At 57.5% G+C, this 25,313-nt stretch overlaps 2 protein-coding genes across 3 annotated transcripts in view; both read right to left on the bottom strand.

Moving 5' to 3' along the window:
* The window catches only part of SLCO4A1 (solute carrier organic anion transporter family member 4A1), a 38,575-nt gene extending 34,902 nt beyond the window's left edge, over positions 1–3,673 (bottom strand). For both annotated transcript variants that reach the window (XR_007717061.1, XM_050745082.1), the window contains exon 1: positions 3,570–3,673. Coding sequence is in view for 1 of the 2 variants with exons in the window: in XM_050745082.1 (XP_050601039.1) it covers positions 3,570–3,653 (84 nt within the window). In the remaining variant the exon portion in view is untranslated. The remainder of the gene's footprint in view (positions 1–3,569) is intronic.
* OGFR (opioid growth factor receptor) overlaps positions 1–25,313 on the bottom strand; it is a 431,648-nt gene that overhangs the window by 182,217 nt on the left and 224,118 nt on the right. The gene's annotated exons all lie outside the window — the stretch shown is intronic.

Here is a 25,313-nt window from a genome sequence, read left to right on the forward strand (position 1 = left end):
CCTCGGCTACTGGTGAGCAAAGGTGTAAGTGATGCCACAACTCAGGTTTTCCTGCATGTGGGGGTCCCCTTTACAGACCCGTGGTATTCACAGCTCTCCTTGTTCTCTGGGGAAGGGGAAAGGACCTCCCGGTTCTCAGGCTAGTCCTTGGGCACAAAGCCTGCTTCCCAGCCTGCTGTGCAGAGCAGCCAGGGCCCTGGGACTCCTGAGGGTGAAGGTGAGGAGGTGGGGGATGCCCATGACCTCCCTCCTCCAGGAGAACCCCATGCACCACAGGAGGCAGGGCAGGTGGTGGGAGGGAAAAGCGGGCAGCTCAGTGGGCCCGCCAGCAAAGGGGCTCAACCTGTGGGAGAGACAAGACCCAGAAGGGCCCTCGGGGGGCTTGAGAGGCTATGGGATGCAGGTTCTGTCCGGATGAGGGACCTGCCTAGCACAGCTGGGCCACTCTCCTTCCAGGTGGCCTCCTAGGCCCATGGGTCCAAGTGTCAGGTCCGCAGTGTCTCCCGAAGGGCAGAGCCCAGTGGCAAATGCAAGGCCCCAAGTGAGCCTGCGGCAGACTGGACACCACACGCCGCCCAGCAGACCGGACACCGCACACCGTCCAGCAGACCGGACACCGCACGCCACCCAGCAGATTGGACACCACATGCACCCAAGCACCCCAAGCTCTCCCTGTGGCTCGGACCCAAGTGAGCCTGGGGCAGACTGGATGCCACATGCCACCCAAAGCATCCCAAGCTCTCCCTGTGGCTTGGGCCAGAGGGGCAATGCCTCAGGTCTCCCCCCGCAAGTCTTGCTAGATTTAAAAAAAAACACCAAGAAAAGGTGAGGTCTGTGGGCAGGAGGGGCCTGGGTGCACACGGCAGGGAGAGGAATCTGGGTTCTCTGGCATCCATAAGCGACCCCAGCCAGTGGTGGCAAGTCTCATGCTACGCTTAGGCTACACGGGGAGCGGCTTCTGCAGAAGGCATGTGGTTTTAAAAAGCAGACACTTTCCCCCAGAAATGTAGTCCCAGAGTCTAATTCTGTGTGATGCTGGTGGGAAGGAGCCTACGGAAAAGAATTGAAGGGTGGGAGACAGCTGGAGACCCCAGCATCTGAGGACAGCAGGTAGCCTGAAGGGCTGGCATGGGCCACAGAAGGAAGCAGGGTCCCCAGGACCAGTTTGTTCTTTGTGGCCCCAGTCTGCTTCCTCTGCAGAGACCCACAGGAGGACAAGCCCAGAGTCTGTTGTCCCAGAAGCAGGGCCAGTTTCCTCCCCACACCCCCAGCAGGGCCAAGGCTCCGAGTCACCCAGAACTTGTTAACCTAGCATGGGAGTTGCTGGCGCCTCCCTCCCTGTTCAAGGGTGCAATCCCCATGCACCTGTGGTTCCAACAAGTGGGCAAGACCCAGATCCTGCCTGAAGTCAGCTGACACTCAGCAAGCTTGCTGGGGGCCAGTGGTCCCTGTCCCAGAACAAAAGCGACAGCAAGGTCCGAGGACTGTCCCATGTCCTTGTCCAAAAGCCAACAATGTGCACCTTGCCACTTGTGAAAGAGGCAGTCACGTGGCAAGTGAGGGAACGTTTTGTGGTCTCTGTCCACACCCCGCTGGAGGAAGCAGGAGGGCTGGCCTGGCGTGGCTCCCTCCCGGCCAGGCGCTCCGAGGGCCCCGCTCCCTCCTGCCCCCAGCACCAGGCTGCACGCTGACTTTTCTGTGGCTCATCTCTGACCACCTACAACCAACCGCTGGGGAGAGCACCAGGACCCAACATGTTCTGGTCGACCAGTCCAGGAAGCCAGGAATGTATTTTGGCTCAGCAGTACCCGCCCCAGAAATGGATTAACACTCATGGAGACATCCAGATCAAGGACCTTGTAGGCACAATACTAAATTCGATAAGTTAACTTTTCATTCTACAATGGGCTGAGAAAAACTTTGCCATTTGGAAGTCAGACCAACCTGGAACCAAAGCTGCAATGGGGTTTGGTCAAGCCAAGGGGCCCATCAGAGCCCTGAGGAGAGCCAGTCTCTCTGGGCTTAGTCACTGGAGTCACTTGCTCTAGCAAGGAGAGCACGTCCATCCACCTGGCCACCCTTCACCCAGCCCAGCCTGCCCTGCCTGCCACGTGCCCAGCCAGCTCTCCACCATGGTAGGGACTTGCCCAGCACCTGCTTTAGGGGCCACACCCACAGATTAGGTCATGGCCACTCGGGAGGGAAGCTCCCTCATGAAGAATTTTCCAGGCACCACCTGCTGACCTTGCCCAGCAGGAAGGCAGGACATAGCCTGCCAAGTGCAATCAGGGCAGCCTGACCGGCACATTACCATGTCCGGCACATTCCAGCAGTCAACACCTAGCCCCGGCTGTCACTGTCTCTGTCATTATTACCAGATTCACAAGTGGAACCGGCTAAGACCAAGGAGCTGTCCTCTGAGATCCATCTGCTCTGCGGTGCTAGGAATGAAAACCTCGCTGATATCGGGCTCCACAGAGCCAGTTTCTGATTAGATGGAGGTAACCCAAGTTCCAGAAACCACAGCTGAGGAGCAGCAGCTGACAAGCCGGTTGCATGGATGTGGAAAACTACCGCGTTCCAGCCGCCTCCAGACAGAAACAGGACGCACAGCCTGGTCCCGCGGCAGCTCCAAAGAGGGCCTTGCACGCCAAGCGGGGTACCCCCCAGCCTGAGGGTTCACCAACCACGCAGACCACATGGAAACCTCGCTGAGCTTCTCTCTCCCCTCGGGGCGCCAATGAGGGAGGCGGTTTCTCCCTTGGAAGTGGAAGTCGGATCTGCTCCCGGGTTCCCGGTCTAGGGCCGGTCTAGGGCAGCTAAGCCTGCCTGCTCCTTCCTTTCCATCCTCCCTGGCCAGGGGCGCCCAACAGCAACGCGAGGGCACCCGACCTTCTGCCTGCACCTGGGGGGCGCCCGAGTTCCCCCAAGCCAAGGCCAAGACGTCGCGTGGTGGGGCAGGGAAAGGGGCACTGCCGCTGCTGGAAACTAGCCCCGTGCGCTCCGCCCGCGCTACCCATCTGGAGGTGTCTCGAGCGCCTCTGGCGCGAACAAAGCCCAACCGCCCCCGAGAAACTTCCGTGCATGAAGGTTTCCTCCTTGACTCAGCAGCAGCGGCCGCCGCAAGTGGTTGACTCCGCAACCCTGGAGCTCCGCGGAGGCGCGTCCGTCCCCAGCTGGACCTGTGGGGCCTGCACCTGCGCGCGCTCCGGGCCACCTGCCCAGGTCACCCGCCCCGGCCACTCCAACAGTCCCCGCCAGGGCCCCAGCCCCTACTCACCCGCTTCCTCCCCGCACCCGCTGCAGCGGTCCTCCTGCGGGCTACTCGGGAGCTCCTACCTGCGCAGGCGGCTGCGGGAAGCGGCCAATTTGGCCTCCGATTCCGCTCGGTCCTGCCCGCCCCCGCGTAGAGGCTCGGGGCGCTGAACCGGTGCCCAGGCCTCCCGCCCCGGCGCGCATCCCCCCCGGCGCTCCAGCCCCCGCCCACGATGGCGGCACCTGCCGCGCTCCTATGCCACCGGGTCGGGCCCTGCGCACCCGCGCCCGCTCCTCGCTCCCTGCGCACTCACCGTCCTCTTCTCCAGGGCCTGGCCGCCGCGCAGCGCTGCGCTCCACGCTCTGGCCTCCCGGGCCGCCCGCGCCTCTTCATTCATCGGCTGGGGCCGCCCCCGCCGCAGAGGGAGGGGCGGGGTTTCCTGCGCGGGGTCCGCCTCACCCCCCACGGCCAATGGCAGCGGCGTCCGGGGCCCCACCCCGCGAGGGCACAGAGGCGGGAACGCGCAGCGGGGTACCCGGGCGTCTCTCTCCCGAGCCCCGCCGCTTCCCGGAATCCCCGCTCCAGCTCCAAGGACCGGCATCGCTGCCGCAGCCGGGAAGCCGAGAACGCGCGGTGGCGACGCCGCCCCAGGCCACGCGGCGAGGCGGTTCCGAGCGGACTCGGGATTCGCTCCTGGGCGCTGTGGGGCCGAGTGGAACGAAGCTGCCGTTTTTCGGCTCCGCCCTTCGGAAAGGCCGCCGCAGGGTCTGGACCACGTGGGACCCGCGGCGTAGGGGCTGGGGGAACGCCACGGGCGGTCCTGGTGAAGGTGCCTGCCGCCCCCGGCCTGACCCCCGGGTTCTGTTCTGGCACGCGACCCGCCTGCGCGCACGGTGAGACCGGCGCCCTAACCTGGGAATCCGGGGGATCTCCAGCCCTTTGCCTTTTCCATAACACCATCCTCTTTTTCACGTTAGCACTGAGGGTGGAAGGCAGGGAGGTGCCAGCCACGTTCCCTTCCACAGAGGGAATTCCCTGTTGGAATTCCTACCCCGGCTTCCTGCCGTCTGTTCTGGAACACATTGCCCCAGGCCTCCGAGCCTCAGTTTCCTCGTTTGTAAAATGGGGGCGATGACAGAGCGTCCTCAAAGGGGATAAGACGGAAGAAGTTGGCTCATATCAGGGTTCATAATTGTTGCCGAGTATTAACAGGTAACCACAATCACACTCCACAAAGCTTCCCTTTTAGTGTCAGTGAAATTAATTTAAAAGAAGTTTCCGAAAGTCAAGTGTGTGTGTGTGAATCCTGAGATAAGTCAGGTAAGGGGGAAATGACCACCCCACGACCGCAGGCTGGTGAGGAAGTCCCAGCCACGGAGGTGATGCTGCAGGGCCTGGCCTGGTGGCATAGCGGGCGGGGGGGGGGGGGGGGTGGGTTCACCATGGAGAGGCCAAGGAGGTGCTGAGGCTTGTGAGAAAAGGCCCACAACCCCATGCGATTATTTATGAAATAGTTTTCCTTCCTCCGGGGCTGGGGGCTTGTGCCCACTCTCATCTGGTCCTGGGACCCCCTGGTGGTGTCCTCAGGGCTCCCGCTGTCCCAGGCCGGCCTCCACTTCTGGAAGCAGATGCGAGGCCCACTGCTGCTGGGTATATCCGCTTCCATTCCTGACACCGCCCTTTAAGAGAAAACGCTACCCGCATTGTTCCCAGATGGAGAGGGTCCCTCCCAGAGGGTGAAGCACTGCCACAGGGGCTCGCGGCCCTGCCAGGAGTGGAAGGTGCACATCCAGAAGTATTTCCCCTGCGAAGGAAGGGGGCTGAGCATCCCTGCAGACCTGGCCTCAGGTGCGGAGTCTGCGGAAGCAGCGTTTCCAGGCAGACCCGACAGAAGGTGCCTTTGAGAGGTAGTGAGCTCCCTGTTACAGGAGGCGTGTGAGCAGAGATAGCCCATCATGTGGTGATGATGCTGGAGAAGCACTTCAAATGTCAGAAGCATGATTGGACTCTGTTTCCAAAACTCACTTCTGGATTCTATCCCCTCAAAACATTATTTACACAATGTTTTTCCTTTAAACCATTCACATATTTGGTTAAAAGGGTAAGTTTATTTTTAGAAAGGTCAGTGTCAATTACCACAAAGAGGTTACCATAAAAATCGATAAAAAGAAACAAAATGGTATTAAACTCTAGCCAAATATTGCTGCCTGTGGAGTGTTCCCGGCCTCAGACCGCACCAGGCATTCTTTGGGATTCCTGCATAGGCACCATTGGAAATGTAAATCCAGAGCAAACATTTCAGGTACATTCATGCAAACACAGGCCCTCAGTCCTGTCCTCAAAGGCAAACCCTGGTGCCCAAGCTCCCCAAGAGGCTCCTAGGAACGCCAGGAGGCCTTCACCCAGGCCACACCTGTGCGAGCTGCTGGAAGGGTCCTGCCGCAGGCCATCAAGGTGGTCTGCAGGACTGGCCCAACTCCAGGCCCCACATGGTGGGGTCCATCTGCGCCAGTTTTTGGGAGCCGACTCTGTCGTTAGTCTTGCCCTAGAGGACTCAGGGGGTCAGCTACAGAGCACAGCAGTGTCTTGGAACAAGGGCAGCCTGATTATGTGCCCTGGAACATACTGAACTCAATAACTTCTATCCTGGCAGGGCTTTTTTTCTTTTTTTTCTTTTTTTTTTCTTTTTTGAGAGGAAATAATTAAAAGAAAAAGAAAGCAAGAACCCCTGGCTCCCCTGTGGCCTTGCAGGGCTGCGCTGCTGCCTGTCAGAGCGGCTTCAGGAGGCTCGGAACAGATGCTGCATGTTTATTGGCCACTTACTGTTCTCTGACATCATCTTTAGAGGCACCCCAAAGAGCTGAAAGGTGACAGCCTGTATTTCCGCCTCCCTCTCTATGGACATTGTCACTTGGAGGAAAACCGATCCGAAGATCAGAAGAGAAGTGTAGAGAGAGAAGAGAGAGATACGTCAGGTCGAGGGACAGGTTGACGGCCAACCCAGAAACAGCGTGGGATCCTGATGCCTCCGCCTGGGGGGTCCAGCCTGGAACACACATCATTCCCGGCTCTGACCAGGAATGGTATCCAAAAAATGACCTCACTTAGCTATTACTACTTGATTAGGAGGATACTTAAAATCCTGATAATATTTTTGTGGTTGCTTCCATTCGTGGTCATATTTCATTTCTATTTTCTATCAATTTGGTATGTGTCTTAGCTGACGCATTTGAAACTGCCTGTCCTTCCTTGACTTACCAAAAACAATGGCCATTTCAGCCTCATGATAATGGACAAGTCTCAGAAATGATGAAAACATCGTTTAATTGTTTCATTATTTCAAAGTCTTAGACTGTGACCATGCAGGGGAGGCTCTCGAGAAAGTTTCTAACAATGATTTAAGTTATGACTACACTGCTTTGCATGAGAAAGAGGATTTTGCTGAAGCCTGAAGGCGATCAGGCTGCAGGCAAAACGTGGCTTGAAGTTCTCAGCTACAGAGTGGCACGTTTCAATCTGTTACATGCTAAGTTCAGGTGAGGAGTTAGGATCATGGTGCGACCCAGATGTGGGCTGGCGGCTGGCACACAGCTTAGCGAACAAGAGAAGCACAAGGCCGGAGTGGCCTTAGGAAAAACTCAGCCCAGGGTTGTCCAAATGTCTGCGATGGAGGAATTACATGGGGGAATTAAGATTGTCAGGTTAGGGAAGGGCACAGGTGGCTGGGAGTCTCTTAGGTAGCAAAATTCCATGGATGATAGACAGCATGTTCTCTCTTGGAAATCGTCAGTCCATGTCCCTCCCTGTCAGGAGCCCCTTTGGAGCAGGGTGTGGCTGGAGGGCCCAGCTTGCTGGCCATGCCTCGGGCATGGCATTGCTTTTCCTGGGCTTCCGCTTCCTGCTCTTCCCGGTGATCTGTGTCCTGCGGGGCACACGGCAAGCCCTCCGTGGGACGAAGATCTTCGTCTTCTCTCCATGCTGCTTTTCTCGCCTGCGACGTGACCTGAGGCACTGGCCCCGCTGAGCTGGGCCCTTGGCCAGTGCTGTACAAACACCATCCACCATCTGGTGACAGCAGCCTAGCAATTGAGCAACAGAGGTCTCCCACTGTCCTCCCTCCTGCCGTCCTCCCTCTGCATCTCCCAGAGCAGGACGACTCCAGGGAGACAGACTCAATTCAATCTTTGTCTGTTTCAGAGAATCTGTCACCGTTAACAGTGGCCACCAGGGAATCTGATTCCATTGCACCGGGTCTCAGGTCTCAGGCGTTCTTCCAAAATGCTGGTGGATGGTGGCCTCTCGCCCTGGGCTTATAGATGCCCAAATCAACCATATGTGAATAACACTGCATTTAACCTGCCAACAAAGGGTGGCCTTCTTGATGGTGGTGAAGGAAGTTTTGACCCAGGAGTACAGAGACCGTCATTCACAAGCACTAGGGTCCGGCGAAAGCACAGCCTTCAGCATCTGGACAGGCAGCTACATTATGGTATCATGTTCTCTTTAGAAGCCACCAACTAATTCCTGTGTGTTCAGAGCCTGCTGTTAGAGATTAGGTTTGGGGTAGAAAAAATTGGAATCTGGACTTCCCTGCCTGGCCAGACGGCCTGAGCTCTGACACATGATTTGAGGACACCTGGAGTGCCCTGAGTTCCAGGGGACACATATCAGCCAAGTGGGGAAAAGGCCACTGAATGCCGGTGGCTCCATGGCAAAGGCACATGGAGCTGCAGGAAGAGACGTGCTGCCCCCAGCACCGAAGAGCACCAGCCCCGTCCACACCTGGGGCCTTGGCTGCCCACAGCCTCTCTAGAAGGGTCATCTGAATTTCACTGGTGATCTACTTGTGAGGTCTTCTACATACACTCTTACAAAGAGGTAAACGTCTGCCAGCCCGAGGGCATCTGGAACTGCCTCGGTCTGCCTGGCTCCTGTGCCTGCCCACAGGTCTGGGGGTGGAGCTGTTCACAGGGCTCACTTGGCTGGGACCTCACATTCTGGAAGGGCCTCGCATTAGGTAAGTGATAACCTTAGCTTCCAGTACAACCGTACATGCAGTCCCGGACCCGCCGAGGCACAGACCCGTCAGGTCTTCCACTCTCATCCTGGCCCACCCAGCATGACTAGCAAGATTATATTGCATTGAGGGTGTTTACGGTAAAAGCATTAAATGCAGTCATTTGCGTTGTCGGCAATTGTTTGCAGCCTTCTTTGAGCATTCATTCCCTCATGTTTCATTTGCTGGGACTTTGGCAAATGGAAGTGGGCAGTCCCTGTCCCCGCCTCCAGGGCCCTGCCTTGGCACCTTCCCCACCAAGCTGACACCTCTGTGAGCCTCAGAGAAGCTAGGAGCTTTGGAGCTTTGTCCAAGGACATGGACACCCCACTGCAGCCTCACTCACTTGGGGGTGAAAGGAAGGTGACCTGCCGGGCCCTTTCAAAGTTTGCTGACAATGTGCAGAGCTCCCTGGCTGTGTGTGCAGAGCTCCCTGACCATGTGCAGGGTTCCGTGGCTGTGTGCAGAGCTCCCTGACAGTGTGCAGAGCTCCCTGGCTGTGTGTGCAGAGCTCCCTGGCCATGTGCAGGGCTCCCTGGCCGTGTGCAGAGTTCCCTGGCCGTGTGCAGAGCTCCCTGGATGTGTGCAGAGCTCCCTGGCCGTGTGCAGAGCTCCCTGGATGTGTGCAGAGCTCCCTGGCCGTGTGCAGGGCTCCCTGGCTGTGTGTGCAGGGCTCCCTGGCCGTGTGCAGATCTCCCTGGCCGTGTACAGGGCTCCCTGGCCGTGTGCAGGGCTCCCTGGATGTGTGCAGAGCTTTCTGGCCGTGTGCAGATCTCCCTGGCCGTGTGCAGAGCTCCCTGGCCGTGTGCAGGGCTCCCTGGCCATGTGCAGAGCTCGCTGGCCGTGTGCAGAGCTCGCTGGATGTGTGCAGAGTTCCCTGACCATGTGCAGAGCTCCCTGGCCGTGTGCAGAGCTCCCTGGCCGTGTGCAGAGCTCCCTGGATGTGTGCAGAGTTCCCTGGCCGTGTGCAGAGCTCCCTAGATGTGTGCAGAGCTCCCTGGCCGTGTGCAGAGCTCCCTGGCCGTGTGCAGGGCTCCCTGGCCATGTGCAGAGCTCGCTGGCCGTGTGCAGAGCTCGCTGGATGTGTGCAGAGTTCCCTGACCATGTGCAGAGCTCCCTGGCCGTGTGCAGAGCTCCCTGGCCGTGTGCAGAGCTCCCTGGATGTGTGCAGAGCTCCCTGGCCGTGTGCAGAGCTCCCTAGATGTGTGCAGAGCTCCCTGGCCGTGTGCAGAGCTCCCTGGACGTGTGCAGAGATCCGTGGCCGTGTGCAGAGCTCCCTGGCCGTGTGCAGAGATCCGTGGCCGTGTGCAGAGCTCCCTGGACGTGTGCAGAGATCCGTGGCCGTGTGCAGAGCTCCCTGGCCGTGTGCAGAGCTCCCTGGACGTGTGCAGAGCTCCCTGGCCGTGTGCAGAGATCCGTGGCCGTGTGCAGAGATCCGTGGCCATGTGCAGAGCTCATTATTGGGGGAAGTCAGGTGATAGAACCCAGAGGCACAAAAATAGGGATGCCCACAGGTCTCTGAGATTCCTTCCTGAGTGGTGTCTGCTGTCCCTGGGGTCCTGTGACCCTGGAATTACCATGACCCTGTCCATCTTGTGCCGACCTGCTCTGCCCTGGAACATGCTGCCCAGGGGCTGGGTGAACTGTCAAAGCTAGTGAGCAATATTTAAGCCTACACAGGGGCAAGGAATCTTCCAGAACTTTCTGTGATTAGGTGACATGCAGTCTGCATCCTGCAGGCAAGCCGGGCCCTTTCCCATGTAGGGGACTCACAGATTTTTCATTTTCCCCGTCACAGGGTAGAAATGGGATTTTCTGGCTCACTGAGAGGCCTGGATGTTCTACTTAAACCCCAGGAACGTGGAGCTCCAGAGGAGATTAGACGAGCCAGCTCAATTTCCTGACCCAGATGGTTTGTTCCATCTGCAGGAAGGGGGTGGCTCCTGCTTACAGGGCCCAGGGCTGAGTCGGCCGGTGCGCGCTGCACCTCCCTGGGGTGCCTTCCTGGCCTGTCTCATCCCCCAGCCCCTCCTCTGGCTGGCGCTGGAGCCAGGCCTGCTGGGCTCCTTTGTGCCATTACAGAGGCTTGATTCCCCCAGATATGCTTCCCACAAATCCTTCCAGATGCTCTGGCCAAGTGGCTGAGGTTGTCAGAAAACCTGGGCACTACCAGTGTCTGTGGCCACCTCTCCCTGCCCGCACCACCCTCTCCTCCGCCGCCGCCCTCCTGGGCAGACTCCCACTCCGGTGCCTGAAGAGGCAGCCACATCCCCCTTTCCTTCCCAGGCTAATCCTGTTCCCTGCCTTTCTATCCAAGCCCCTACCCCAGGTCCCACATCCTAAAATGCCGTGAACTCAGTCCGTTCGCCCCATTTGCTCTGCTCCACCGAGGCACCCCTGGGAGAGCAGCTTCCTCTGGGAACACGAGTGTCCCCTGCTCCTCAAGTCCTCACCCCACCATCACCTGCTCCTCCTCAGCAGCCTTCAGGGTAGGCCTAGCCCCGACCACACCCTGGCTTCTGTGGCCATCTGTGTCCTGCACAGCCCCAGGACATGTCTGCAGCAAGGCATCCAAGTTCTGGGCTCAGAGAATCCCACGGCCCAGCCCCTCCTCAGGTCCAGCCCCATCTGCAGCCTCCCCTGTACTGCCTGGAGGCGCCTTCCTCTTCCCCCACGGGCTGCGGGCTTCGGGCTGCGGGCTTCGGGCTGCGGGCTGCGGGTGGGCTGTGGGCTCTCTCTCCTTCTGCCTCTCTCTTTCTGTCTGCCTCCTCTATTTGTCCCAGGAATTTTATTTATTGTAAAAACCACATTACAACAATATTAAAGGAAATGTTTAAAGGGAAAAATTTGCCGAAGGCCCAAGGACATGAGTCCAGCAGCGACTTTCCTGTTTTCCATATTTTCTTCTGGCCTTGCCCAACGATAGCCACATTTATGATGCCAGCTCCAGGGACGGACTCGCCTCTGCTCTGTGCGATCTGCATTTTCCACAGTGCTGCAGCCTCCCCACCAGCCTCACACTGAGGGCCACGGCCACACCTCTGTGTGGGCACACGCCTTGCAGCCATCTTCCCTGTTTCATCCACACAGGCTGACATGTTCATGCCGTTCCTTGTCCTGGAGAACTGTCTCAGAGGTCCCCGGAGGGAGCTGGCAAAGGTGAAATCAGCAAGGATGGGGTGTGGGGTAAGCTGCCAGGGCCTTTTGGGAGAATAACCTGACATTGCCTGTCACCAGATAGAATGCACGCAACCCTACCTCAGCAAACTGCAGACAGCCTGGAGTCTGCCTGTGGGGAGCTGTCGAGTGAGTGACAGGGTGGGAGTGGTGGGCATTATTGAGGGAGAAACATCTCAGCCTTGCTGCCATCCCAGAGAGCGGGCTGCACAGCAGCTTGGGGCCCTGAAACCGTGGTGCTCTTTCAGGGAGGGGGGCACCAGCAGACTGCCCAGTGGGGAGGGCGGGACACAGGGCAGCGGGACAAGGTGCCACCTTCTGAACGCTCCTCACTTGGTCCACTGAGCACCTATTTCTTGGTCTTAAGAAATCCACTGGGAGACAGCGGTATTTCTTTGGATGGGCCTGTCCTAAGGCAGGGTGCGTTCCTCCCGAGTGGGTGCCAGCTCCCTGGGTGGCCCCTCACACCCAGCAGGAATCACCACAATCACAGCCCAGGGCACACCTGCCCCGAGCCAGGCCCCACCACGCCAGGCATCTCCCAGGGTGGTCCGTCAGGGGCTGGGAAGACGGCGCCTCCAACCCGCCGGTGCCTTCCACCCTGCTCTCCATCTCTGTCTCTGTCCCCTGCCCCTCCTCCACATGACCAGAGGTGTCACCATACAACACACAGCTCAGACCCTTCCTCTCTGCCACCCCCTAGACACGACACTCCCGATCCCCGTCCAGGATTCCCCTTGGCCAGCATGCCCCTGGGCTCCCCTCTCAGTCCAGGAGGCTCATGCCCCCAGCACCCCTGCTACCACCAGCAGGAGGACGCCACTGAACCCCAGGACCTGGAGCCCCCAGAGAAGCTGCCCCACCCCACCCAATCCCGTGGCCCTGGGCAGGGTCTCTGGATGGGGCTAGGGTCCCAGGAGAGGGAGGCTCCCGGCAGGCAGGGCAGGCTAGGCCAGGTGACACGGGACAATCTCCAGGAGAGAATAAGGGGGTATGCTGGGAGCTTCAGGGAGACGGTCGTGGTGCCGGGGGCTGGGGGCCTTGGCTGGGCCTGGCTATTCTCAGCCAACTTCCCTTTCTCCTGGGCTGGTTCCAAGTGTCAGACTGGGGCACTTGGCATTTGGTGGTGCTCCAGCCTTGCCTCTGCCCCCCTCCCTTAGAGGACCCCATTCCCCAGGCCTGGAAGCCCCTCCGGCATCTGAGGAGCTGCAAGGATCTTGGTTTATTCTCGCCCTCCTGTACTGATGGCACATCCTCTGGCTGCTGCATGCACAGAGCTGCGAGGGTGGCTCGGTGCTGGGAAGAACGCACGTTCTCTGAAAGAGAGCCCCTTTCAGCCTGTCTCAGGCCTGAATTTGGGAAGACTGCGGCCCGTAAGGACAGCCGCCCCCCGGCACAGTCCCCGACTCTTGCCTTCTGGGAACTTCAGGTTTCAAATTTTAATTAATTCATTTTTTTTTAAATCAACAAATAAAAATGCTCCATAAAGTGTTCAACACGGTTTCCGGCGTACGTATGCTCTGTGAAATGGCCCGATGAAGCAATTAGCACAGTCATCCCTCACATACTTACATTTTTTTGTGGTGAGAACATGTAAAATCCACTCTTTCCAGTTTTTAAGTGTACATTAATAGCTGTAATCACCACGTTGCACATCAGACCTCCAGAACTTTCTCATCTTAGAACTGAAACTTTGTGCTCCGGCCAGAGTCTCTGCTGCCCCCTCCAGCCCCTGGAAAACACCCTTCGGCTCTCTGTTTTGTGAGTTCAACCTGAATTTTAGAGTCCACGTGTGAGAACATGTAGTGTCTGTCTGTGCCTGGCTCATTTCACTTGGCATAATGTCCTCCAGGGTCATCCAGGTTGTTGCCAATGACTGAATCTCATTCTTTTTTTGCTTTTTGAGATGGAGTCTTGGCCTGTTGCCCAGGCACCATCACAGCTCACTGCAACCTCCGGCTCCTGGGTTCAAGCGATTCTCTTGACTCAACCTCTGAGTAGCTGGGATTACAGGCACGCGCCACCACGCCTGGCTAATTTTTGTATCTTTAGTAGAGACGGGGTTTCACCATGCTGGCTGGCCTCGAACTCCTGTTGGCTGGTCTCGAACTCCTGACCTCAGGTGATCCGCCCACCTTGGCCTCCCAAAGTGCTGGGGTTACAGGCGTGAGCCACCGTGCCCTGCCTGAATCTCATTCATTTTTAGGGCTGAGTAGTACTCCACTGTGTATCTACACCACGCGTGTAAAATCCACTCCTCTGCCGTTGGATACTTCCATATCTTGGCTGTTGTGGGCAGTGTGGCAATGAACATGGGGGTGCTGGTGTCTCCCCAAGGTGCAGAGTCCACTTCCCTTGGGTGTATCCCCAGCAGAGAGATTGCTAGATCCTAGAACAGTTGTATTTTTAATTTTTGATGAACTTCCACAGTGTTTTCCATAATGACTGTACTGATTTGCATTTCCAGCAGCAGTGCACAAGGGTCCCTTTCTCCGCATCCTCCCCAACGCTGGCTGGCTTCTGTGTTTTCGCAATTGCCCTCCTAACAGGTGTGAGGCAATAGCCCATTTGGTTTTGATTTGCATTTCCCTGATGAGTGCTGATGGGACACTTTTGTCGTATGCCTGTTGCCCATTATCCTGTCTTCTTTGGAGAAATCTCTGTGGAGGTCATTGACCTGTTTTAAAATTGAGTTCCTTGTTTTCTTGCTGGTGAGTCGTGTGAGTCCCACATGTACCTGGATGTCCATTCCTTATCAGATGTGAGACTGGAAACATTTCCTCCCGCCTGGAGGAAATATTTGTTTTCCTCTGCTGGTTTCCCTTGCTGTGCTGAAGCTGTTTAATCTGATGTACTCGTGGGTGTCTGTGTTTGTGCTGCCTTTGTTTTGATGTCATATTTCCAGGGATTTCTTAAAAGTGCACCTGCACTCACTATTGGTGGGAACGCGTGATGGTGCGGCCACTGTGGAAACCAGTAGGGCTGTTTCTCAAAAAATTAAAAATAAAATTCTACTTCTGGGTATATACCTCCCAAAATTGAAAGCAGGAACGTGAAGAGATACTCGTCCGTCCCTGTTTGTAGCAGCCATGTTCACAATCACCAAAGGTGGACACAACGCGGTGTCTCCTGACGGACGCATGGTCCATTCACACAAGGGGATATCACTCAATCTGAAAACAGAAGGAAGCTCTGACACCTGCTACAACATGGATAGACCCTGGGGACATACTGCTCGGTGAAGTAAGCCAGTCACAAAGGGACAAGTACCGCATAATTCTACGTATAGGAGGTCCCTAGTCAAGTTCACTGAGCCAGACAATAGGATGGGGGTTGTCAGACGCTGGGGAGAGGAAAAGGGGGAGTTATTGTTTACTGAGTATGGAGTTTTGGGTGTGCAAGCTGGAAAGTGATCTGGAAATGGATGGTGGTGATGAATTCACATTGTGAATGTGCTCGGTGCCGCTGAACTATACCCTTCAACATGGCAAAGGCAGTGATGGCTGCAGCGTGTGGAGCGTCTAGAGCAGCCGCTGCCATCATGCCAGCTGCAGCAGGAAGGTGCCAGCAGTGGTGGCAGGAGTGGCTGCAGGAGCAGCAATGGCGGTGATGGGACCCCGTGCCCCACATCCCCGAGGCAGCTGACTGCACCACTCCCACCCTTACACGGCCGGGCAGGACCCACTCCCAGGCCCAGGGCCTCCACCACGGCCTCAACCTCACTCCCCACTGTGTCTTGGGAGCCCCTGAGCACTTGGCAGAAGGCACAGCGGGACTGTGGGGCCGCACCCGAGTGTGTTGGGTTCATTTGTGCAAAGGTGGTTGAGGCCACCTCACCACCTGCACTTCGCCCACCGCCACTGCAGGGAAGACACGGAGAGGAGGCGGGCAGTCCGCACCCCTAGGAGCCTCCCCACCCCCAAGCCGGCTGCCCCCGGGAGCCACCGCAATGGGGCTGAGCCAAGTCACAGGCTGGCAGGAAAGCAGCATGGTTGGACATGGCGGGGTGGGCAGAGAGGGGTCCTGAGGCAGAGCTGGCCCCCAGGGTGATGCCACACTCCACAGAGGTGGCAGGAGCTCCCCAGGCACAACTGCAGCTGCCCAAACCACAGCTGCAACCCGGGCACCCCCATGCTCTGGGAGCGGGGAGCAGGCAAGAGCCCCACCCTCCCAGCCACAGCTACAGCCGCCCAAGCCATGGCTGTGGACCCAGGCATCTCTGCACTCTCCGGAGCCCAGGAAGGCCCCCCTGTCCCCACAGGCCCGGAAGTGCTTCCCACTGCCTGACTTCCCCGTCAGCACCTGCCTGATCAGGGAGGAACGCTGAGGCTGGGCACTTTTCCAACCCGGCCAGTTGTGCGCACATTTGGGGCAGCGCTCACATGCCAGCCCCCTGCCACCTCAGCCCCCTCCAGACTTTGGGCACCAATGAGTATGTGAGGGCGGTCGAGGGGGGCGCTGAGGGCAGCTTGGTGCTGACCTGCAGGTGCCCCTTGGCACAAACAGCCTGGGTGCCATGAACGGCAGCAAACAGGCTCCTTGGTGGAAAGGGGTGAGTCCCTGGTGAAGACACACCTTCAAGCCAGGGAGGGCCTGAAACCTGGGGGCTGGGCTGCTGGTCCCATGGACCAGAGTGGGAACTTGTGGTAGGGGCCCATCCATGGCCGCCTACGGACCAATCGGCACGCACTTCCTCCCCTGTGAGGCCCATAAAAAGTCCCGGACTCAGCCAGACCAGAAGAGATGATGGGACCACCAGCTGCAGAGAGGAGCTGCCCACGACAGGTCTCCTGTGAGCTGTTCTAACACTCAGCAAAGCTTCTTCTCATCTTGCTCACCCTCCACTTGTCTGCATACCTCATTCTTCCTGGTCACAGGACAGGACTTGAGACCCACCAAATGGCAGGGCTGAAAGAGCCGTAACACAGAACGCCCCTGCTCACCACATTGAGGGTGACAAGAAGGAGAGAAGAGAGAAGGAAAGACAAGCTGTGGCTTTTCGGGGAGCCCAGACCTAGGAGCTCCCGGAGCTAGGGCTGAGACAGCCTCTTTAGGCCTCTGCAGTTCCTGGTAGCTCCAAGCTTCCGGGCACCACTGCGTTCCCCAGTGTCAGCCATGGAAGCTGCTTATGGTCTGCCTAGACCAGTTGCAGCCTCACAGGGAGCCAGTGCCCATGCTAGTGTCTGGAGCTGCCCACCCTGCCGCAGCTGGCATGGCTGGCTGTGAGCAGTGGTCGGATCCCACGGTCACTCACACACCCTTTGCCGCTCCATGCCTGGCTTGCCCTCAGCAGGCGTGGGATCCAGGCTGGTAGCATGAGCCGAGGGCAGCCTGCCAGGCCGAGTGAGTGGAACAAGCCCAGCAGGCGCCAGCAAAACTCAGGCAAAGTCGCCAGCAGCCACAGAGGCTCCTAGCTGGCAAAGCGACGCCCCAGGATCCAGTAACAGCAGGAACTTTGATGTGATGTATTTTTTAAAAAACATTTTATAGTTTTAAAAAATGTGCCTAAAGACAGGGCCCCTCCACACTGCTGGTGGGAGGCAGAAGGTGCTGTGTGTGGAAGTGTGGCAGCTTCCTCCCAAGTGGAACACGCAGCTGCTGTAGGATCCAGCAAACCTGCTCCAAGAAAAGCAAGACTTTACGTCCACACAAAGCCCGAACACAAATGTGTCCAGAGGGTTTATTCGGAACAGCCCCAAACTGGAAGCAACCACACGCCCTTTCCCCGGGGATGGGTGGAGAAGCAGGAGCACCCGCACAACACAGCAAGACCCTGGTGCTCTGTCACTCACTTTGCTTACACATTTATTTATTTATTTAGAGATGGAGTCTCACTCTGTCGCCCGGGCTGGAGTACAGCGGTGTGATCTCTCCTCTCTGCAACCTCTGCCTCCCGGGTTCAAGTGATTCTCCTGTCTCAGCCTCCCAAGTATCTGGGACTACAGGCACGCGCCACCATGCCTGGCTAATTTTTGTATTTTTAGTAGAGATGGGGTTTCACCGTATTGGTCAGGCTGGTCTCAAACTCCTGACCTCAGGTGATCCACCTGCCTCAGCCTCCCAAAGTGCTGGGATTACAGGCATGAGTCACTGTGCCTGGCCTTACACCTTAATTTAAATACCCTGTATATACATATACATTACTTTATATAATACCCTGTTTTTATATATATAAATAATACCCTATTTATATATACACACACACACACACACGTAAGTATATTTGTGTGTGTATGCATATATATACCTTACTTTAAAAATAATTCATAAAAACCGCCGGCAATGGGCTCTTGCTTTGTGTGGCACAGGCTGAGGCAGTGTGTGCAGCTGCTAAGAGCACAGGCTTGGGATTAGCAGACTTGGATGGGATTATTGACTTTGAGAGATACCTGCTGTGTGACCTTGGGCAATCGTATTAATTTCTCTGAGCCTCGGGATTTTAATCTCTAAAATGAAGTTAATAAGAACCTCAAGCTCATAGGGCTGTTGGGAGCACCGATGCCACCACACATAGAAAGGGCTCTGCCTGGCAGGCTCCGGGCCGGGTAACCATAGTGATCCATTCACTCCACAAAGTGCATTGAGCCCTGCAGGGGACTGGGTTCTGGCCTCCAGGAATGTGGCTCTCCCAGGGCACTCCGGGAAGATGGATCAGAAAGATAAACACGCAAATAAACAAGCCAACTTTAAGTAGTGACGAGGCATACAGGGAAATCTCACAGACCTACCTGGCCAGGGTGGGGTGGGTAGCACAGGCCTCTCCCAGGGGATGGCATGTAGGCAAAGACCCCAGTCATCAGTGGACAACTGGCCAAAGTATGCCCTAGGAGGGGGCAGCAAAAGCACAAGCCCTGGAGGCAGGCACGGAGGCCACTGGAGTGGCCGGAACGGAGCAAGGAAGGGCTGGGGGGCCCTGGGGGAGTTCCTGATCTCCGGGGCTACCGCTGATTCCGCTACTGCGGATCTCGCTAGGGGGGTCAAGTAGCCGAGAGGTTGTCTGTGCCTGGATCTTGGCCCTGGCCGGATGGCAGGTTTTACGCTTGGCTGAGTGAGGCAGGGGCCACTTCCTGGGCCTGGCTGACCCAGCTCCTAGTGGCAAATTATTCACGGTTGCATCAGATCAGGGAAATGGAAAAACCCCAAGAGTGCTAATAAACATTGTCATCGTAACCCTCATTGTTTATATCTCTAAACGACCTGAGAGGTGTTAACTCCTGCAGTTGTTTGGATATGTCCCCCCAAATGCTTGTGCTGGAAACTTAGGCCGTGAGGCTGGAGTGAATGGATTAATGCCATTATCTTGGGAGTGGGTTCCTTATAAAAGGACGAGTTCAGCCTCCTCCTGCTTTCTCTCTCCTGCCCTCTCTTCCGACTTCCCCCATGGGGGGATGCAGCAAGAGGGCCCTCACCAGACGCCAGACCTCAATCCTAGATTTTCCAGCCTCCAGAAGTGTGAGTCAATGCACTTCTGTTCTTTATAAATTATACAGTCTGTGGTATTCTGTTATAGTAGCACAAAACAAATGTGGACAATTCCCTCTGAACAGGCCTCATTCCCAGTGACAGAGGCACTATCTGGGGGTGTGCCTGCCTCCTGGGTCTTGGCTTGCCACTGCTAGGGAGTGAGCTTGGAGTATCAAAGCCTGTTTACACTGAGCCAAGACCCTCTCTTGCTTTGTAGGCAAACTATGATGATGATAGTGTTGATGCTGGCAACGACGGTGATGGTGGTGGTGGTGGTGATGGTGTTGATTGTATTGAGGATGGTGGTGGTAATGATGGTGGTGATGGTGATGGTTGTAATGAGGGTGGTGGTGGTGGTAATGATGGTGGTGGTGATGGTTGAGGTGATGATGGTTGCGATGAGGATGATGATGATGATAGGGTTGGTGATGATGGTTGAGATGATGGTGATTGTGGTGGTGGTGATGGTTGAGATGATAGTGGTGGTAATGATGGTTGTGATGAGGATGATGATGATAATGATGATGATGATGGGTTGGTGATGATGGTTGAGATGATGATGGTTGTGATGGTGGTGATGATTGAGATGATGGTGGTGGTGATGATGGTCATGATGAGGATGACGATGATGATGAGGAGGAGGATGGGGTTGGTGATGATGGTTGAGATGATGATGGTTGTGATGGTGGTGATGGTTGAGATGATGGTGGTGATGATGGTTGTGATGAGGATGATGATGGGGTTGGTGATGGTGATGATGGTCGAGATGAGATGGTTGTGGTAGTGGTGATGGTTGTCATGAAGATGGTGGTGGTGATGATGATCATGGTGACAGTAATAGTTGAAATGATGAGATTGGTGGTGGTAGTGATGATGGTGGTAGTGACGGTGATAAGAGTTATGGTGATGGTGACAATGACAATGATGTATAAAGGTCTTCCTCGTGCCAGTCCTCCTCCCAACACATGGTAAAGAGCTTGAACTTTATCTAAAGAGCAACAGAGAATCGCAGAGATTTTAACTGCATGTGACATAATTTGATGTGTGTTCTTAGGTCTTGTGGCATGGAGTAGGACTGATGGAGACAGGAGACCAGGTAAGAGGTGTTGGGCAGGAGGGGTGGCAAGGAGGCCACAGGCTTGAGAAAAGTTTTGGAGATAGGGCTCAAGACTCAATCTTAGGCCAGAGGTGGCAAATGAGGGAAAGAGGCCATTCTCGAGGTGAGGAGGACAGGTGGCGCAGGGAGAGCCAACTGGGGAAAAGCTGAAGAATTCCTGAGTTAGGCAGGGAAACTCTCAGACACCTGCTGGGTGCCAGAGGCAATAGTGGGTCAGCAGCTGGACATGGAGCTCTGGGTTTGGGGGACAGTTAGGCTTAGAGGTGAGAAATCCAGGGTCATCTGTGGAGATGAAGTGGCATTTATCTAGACCAAGGCTGGTGCCCTCTGGGTGAGACTGCTGCTGAAAGTGAGAGTGAGCTGGAAGAGCAGGAGGGGGACGGGATGTTGGCACATTGCTTGTGCCCTGGGGCTTCCAGGAATGCCCAGGGAGCTTGAGGAGAGGCTACTGACCTCTCCCTGGTGCCCCTCTGTGTGGGAGGTCAGTCCAGAGGCCAACACATGCTCAGTGTCAGGAGGGAGCCCCGGGTCCTGCCAACCCCACAGGCAGCCTGGGAGGCTGCACCCCGGGTGGTCCAGTGGGTGAGACAAGAGTGCGGGGGCGCCTCCTGCCCTGTGTTGGGACTGAGGTGGGGAAGGCCAGCTGGGTCTGGGAGCAGGCACAGCAGGTGGGACCAGTGGCACCACAGGGCAGGACTGCTCAGGAAGACGCTTGCCAGGTAGCACCTCGAGGGCACCTGTCCCTGCCCTTCCTCTGGTTTTTCTCCTCAGAGCCTCAGCTTCCTAGCTCTGAAGGCAGTGGGGCTGAACCGTGACCCAGAACCCCAGTAAGTAAGACACATATGAGCAGAACCACTGTGGTGCACACCCCTGCCGCCCCCTTCCCCAGGCCCACAGACCCACCCCAGGCACTGCAGGGCCAGTCTGGGATCCCCAAGGATTTGCACGTCCAGTGTGAGGCCTTGGTGGGCCCTGAGGTGTCTGGAACTGGAGGGAAGGTGCTGTGAAGGGAAAGGCACCCAGAGGGGGCTCCAGGGAAAGAATGGGCTGCCCTGTCGTTCACAGTGCCACTCACTCTATCTTCCGTCGGCTTCTCACTCTGAACCAAGCAGCCCCTGTGGGACCCTAGCATAGCTCCACTGTGCCCTTACTCATGCCCCGTTCCAGCTGAGATGCCCACAAGGGGCTGCCGGGTCTGTAGGACATGGGGTCCGGCCAAATCAATGCTCCACCTGCCTCTGGTGGGTGAGACTTCCTGGGGAGCCCGAGGCTGCTCCACTTCATGGAGCCCTGTCTTTCTTGTCTCTTCCGACGTCCCATGTCCGGGCCCAGGTGCCCCCGGCAGTGTGGGCACACGCCCTGCTGAGGCTGGGGGCCACTCCCCTCTCCGCTGCTTGGCATGGCTCTCCCAGGCTGAACACACCCTCAGCAGGGCTGGGCCCAGTGGTCGCCTGGCACGGCAGCTCACTCAGCCTGCAGCACGGTGCCCGCCACCCTCCTGGCCACCTTGGCTGTGTGCTGTTTTGTCTTGGTTTATGCAGCATTATCTTACAAGCTAAGGAATGCCAGGGTTGGAATTTCGTGGGGCTTGGTGTGATGTGACTGTGATGATGAAGGGACACACTCCTTGGCCGCACGGAGGACAGGGGAGAGCTGCCTCTGGCCTACGCCCACTTGCCCATCCTCGTGCAGTGGCCCTGCTTGACTCAGCGTGCGGAGGCCCAGGCCACCTGGCTACAGCCTCGTGCTGCTTCCTCCTCCACATCCCGGGGCGTCACTGTGAATGGAAAAACCGGGTTCATCCCTGGGCCTTGGATTCACCTGTTTTTTGCCGTCCTTTGTGGGGAGGAAAGCAAAGGCTGGGGCCTCTGTGTGCCTGAACCCGGAGCCTGTGCCTCGGCACGCGCTCACCTGCCTGGTCTGGTCACTGCGGGGACTCGGGTGACTCTCGGGCGCACAGGCTGCTGTTGTTCCCCGGACCCCGGCGCTCCTTGCAAAGACTCACTGAGTGGACAGTCCTTGTTCCTCCCTCGGGTGGGACGGGCGTGCCCTTCCTCTCTGACTAGATTAGGGGTTTGCTCTGTCCTTTTAAGCACCGAGTTCCGGCACAGTCTGCTCTTTCGGTAAAACTGGCAGAAGTGCGGTCGGATGGTCGTTTCCCTTTTTTGATGATGACATCTTTGGATAATAAAGAGCTTCCCCTAAAAATATCTAAATACGGAAGTACCTGGAAGCTGCTTAGGAGACAGGCTGGGTTCCTGGTTCTGGGCCTCATCCTGGCTCTGAGGTGTGTCCGTCAACACAGACAGATCAGGTCCCACTGCAGCCAGGGCCCCGGTCCCTCGTCGGTGCACGGGCTCCGCGGGCACCACCTGGAGGCTGCAGGTGTTGCTCCCAGGGCCAGGGTGCACTGCACACTGGGTCCCAGGGGTCTCTACCAGAGGTGGCACACGGCCCTTCCAGCCACTTTCCACACGCCCAAGCGGCCACGTGTGCCCCACTGCCCCGGGGGAAGTCAAATCCTGTCCCTTGCCCTCAAGGAAGAGCAGGAATATAGGATCAGCGTGGGCAGTTTTTGTCTTGGTTTGGGTCTGGTTTCATTTCAGGGGAAGCCACACTCCCATGCATCTCCACAGTGGCTGGAGTCCTGCGACCTCAGGGCCGAGACGAGACCCGGGCAGGCTCATCACAGCTTCCCAGGTGCTCCTGCCAAGGTCAGCGGGGAGCGGGTGGCCTCCTGCAGCCCCTACCCCTCTGGCCAGGGTCCTGAGTCCTCGGCCTCCCCAGAACGTCCTGTCCCTCACAGCTGCTGGCGGGGCGTGGCCAGACACACCCCCGATCGGCTGGTGGGAGGGGCCCCGACCACGGCTGCCACGGCCCCTCCCCTGAGGCTGAGTGAAGTCATGCTCTGGGCGGTTGTGACTTCTGGTCGGGTAGAAACGTTTCTGGTTGAGCTGTCAGTGGCTGAAGGTCCTTCCTGCCCCTGGAGAGGAAAATTTCAACCCTGGAAAATTACCAGGGCAGGCAGCCAGGGAAGTTTCTGCCCCGGGGCGGTGGTTTGAGAGTGAAGTTTCCTGGGCTGGTCTCAGCCTGCAGGAGAAGCGCTGACTCCTGGGAACTCTGACAGGCACGATTCTCCTGGTTCTCTGGGGGCCAGGAAAGCTGTCCAAGGCTTTCCCAACGTGGGCAGGAACCAGTCATTGTCACAGGGAAGCATGGCCTTTGGGACAGGTGCAGGCTGTAAGCTGTGTGTTCAGAAGGCATGTGGACTCCTTCCAGCAAGCACAGCCTCACCCACCTGACTCACGCCTTCATGGCACCAGCTCCCCTCCCCCAGCCCCTTTAGGGAAACTTTTCAGAGCACCCGGAAGCCAGGCAAATACCAAGGGAAGTTTAAATACCCATTAAATCATTAAAGCAGAAAACTCATCTCCTCCTTTGTCCCACCCTCCTCTTCACGCACACCTCCTGTCTGTGGGTGGAGGGCACCTGACCCCCTCCGGGTTCCTCTGCCACTGCTGGGAGTCCCAGGCCTGTGCCACGCATGCCAGCACACACCTCAGGCTCCACAGGCCCCGGGAAGGCTCCGAAGTGCTCCAAAGGAGACACAATTTGGAAGCCATGCCCAGCTCCTCTCTGAGTGAACCACAGAAAACTTCACTGATGGAACCAAAAGCACCCCGGGCAGCCAGCCTGATGGCTGTGGAGGACGGTGTGTGCATCTGCGGCCTTGGAGGTCCCAGCTCAATCAGGTCAGGCTGCTCTGCCCGCCTGCTGGGGCTGACGGGCCTGCCATAGGCCCTGGAGCCACAGTCACCTCCAAGGCTTGTGAGCATCACACGGCAGGCACCACTGAGGCTGCCTCCCTGGTGACCGAGTGGCGTCCGTGGGAGGTGACTGCACAGGAGGCAGCACCGGCCTGCCTGGCACCCATGTGGCCCCAGTCCGACCAGTTGGGCCATTGCAAGCGCCAGCACCCAGGCAGCACTGGGCCTCAGCTTGTTCACCTGTAAAGCAGGGGACGCCAGGGCTGTGAGGAGCAGGGAGACTAAGCTATAGAGAGCCCGGAGCAGCGCGAGCAGTGGGCCAGGGCTGGCTCCAGGCCGGACTCCCGCCGTGGCTCCTAAGTTAGAAACGTGCAGGAGACCATGTCCTTTCCTGCTGGGAACCTCCCGCGGCTCCTGGGGCCTCAGAGTGAGACCTGCACTCCTTTTGTCGAAGGCCGGGTGAGTTTCGGGGACTGCAGTAATAGCCCCAGTGAAGGGCCGACAGCTCACAGGTCACCTTACAGTTCTGGAGGCAGAGGACTGAACTGGGGCACCAGGAGTCAACAGGAATGAGCTCCTTCTGGAGGATTTAAGGGAAAATCCATGTCCCTGTCTTTCCCACCTGCATTTCCTTGGCTCAAGCCCTTCCTCGCAGCCTCGGACCTCTACTCCCCTCCTCTGCCTCCGACCCTCCTGCCTCCTTCCTAGGTGGCCCTGGTGATTACACTGGGCTCACCTGGATAATCCAGGCTCCCCTCCCATCCCAAGGTTCTGAACTCCTTTGCCAAGTAAGGTGACAGTCACAGACTTGGGGGATTAGGACATGGTTGTCATGGGGGCCACCATCCAACCTGCCTGGAGGGCGTTCCCGCTCTGAGGACCTCCTCCCATGCGTGGTCTCCCCCAATGCTGGCCTTTGCCCCCGCGGTGTCTGCTGCCCCCAGCTTTCCCTTCACCTCAGCCCCGCTGTCCTCCCCACTCTCAGGGTCCTGGCTCCAGGTCCTTTCCCCAGAGGCCAGCCTGGCTGCCGGGACTGCTCCCCTGAGCTCCTGGTCACTGCAGTGTCTGCTGGCCTACAATCCATGCTTTCCCCATAGACCGAGGTGGCACCCAGGCAAGACAGCCCCCCTCATCCCCAAGGAGTCCCGGAGTTGGGACATGTGTGCCGCGGACCCCAGACCTGCCCAGAGCCAGACCGGCGCCTCTTCCTGCCTCCAGCCCCTGGGTCACGGCTGCCCTGAGTTGTCCAGGCTGGAGTGAGCTCCACGTCTCGGCCGTGCTCGGGAGCAGGGCACTCAAAGCTTTTGTCGCAGTTTCCTGTCTGTGGATTCATTCTTTCTTCTGGTTTCTGGAGCTTTGACTTCATCGTAGCCCTGGGACGCGGTGGAGCCAGATAGGGTCCTTCCCGATGCCACAGATGCCGCGAGTAAGACAGCCACAGAGGCACAGCCACACAGGTGTGGTCACAGCCATCAT

The sequence above is a fragment of the Macaca thibetana genome, chromosome 10, assembly GCF_024542745.1.
Source record: "Macaca thibetana thibetana isolate TM-01 chromosome 10, ASM2454274v1, whole genome shotgun sequence".
Lineage (NCBI taxonomy): Eukaryota > Metazoa > Chordata > Mammalia > Primates > Cercopithecidae > Macaca > Macaca thibetana.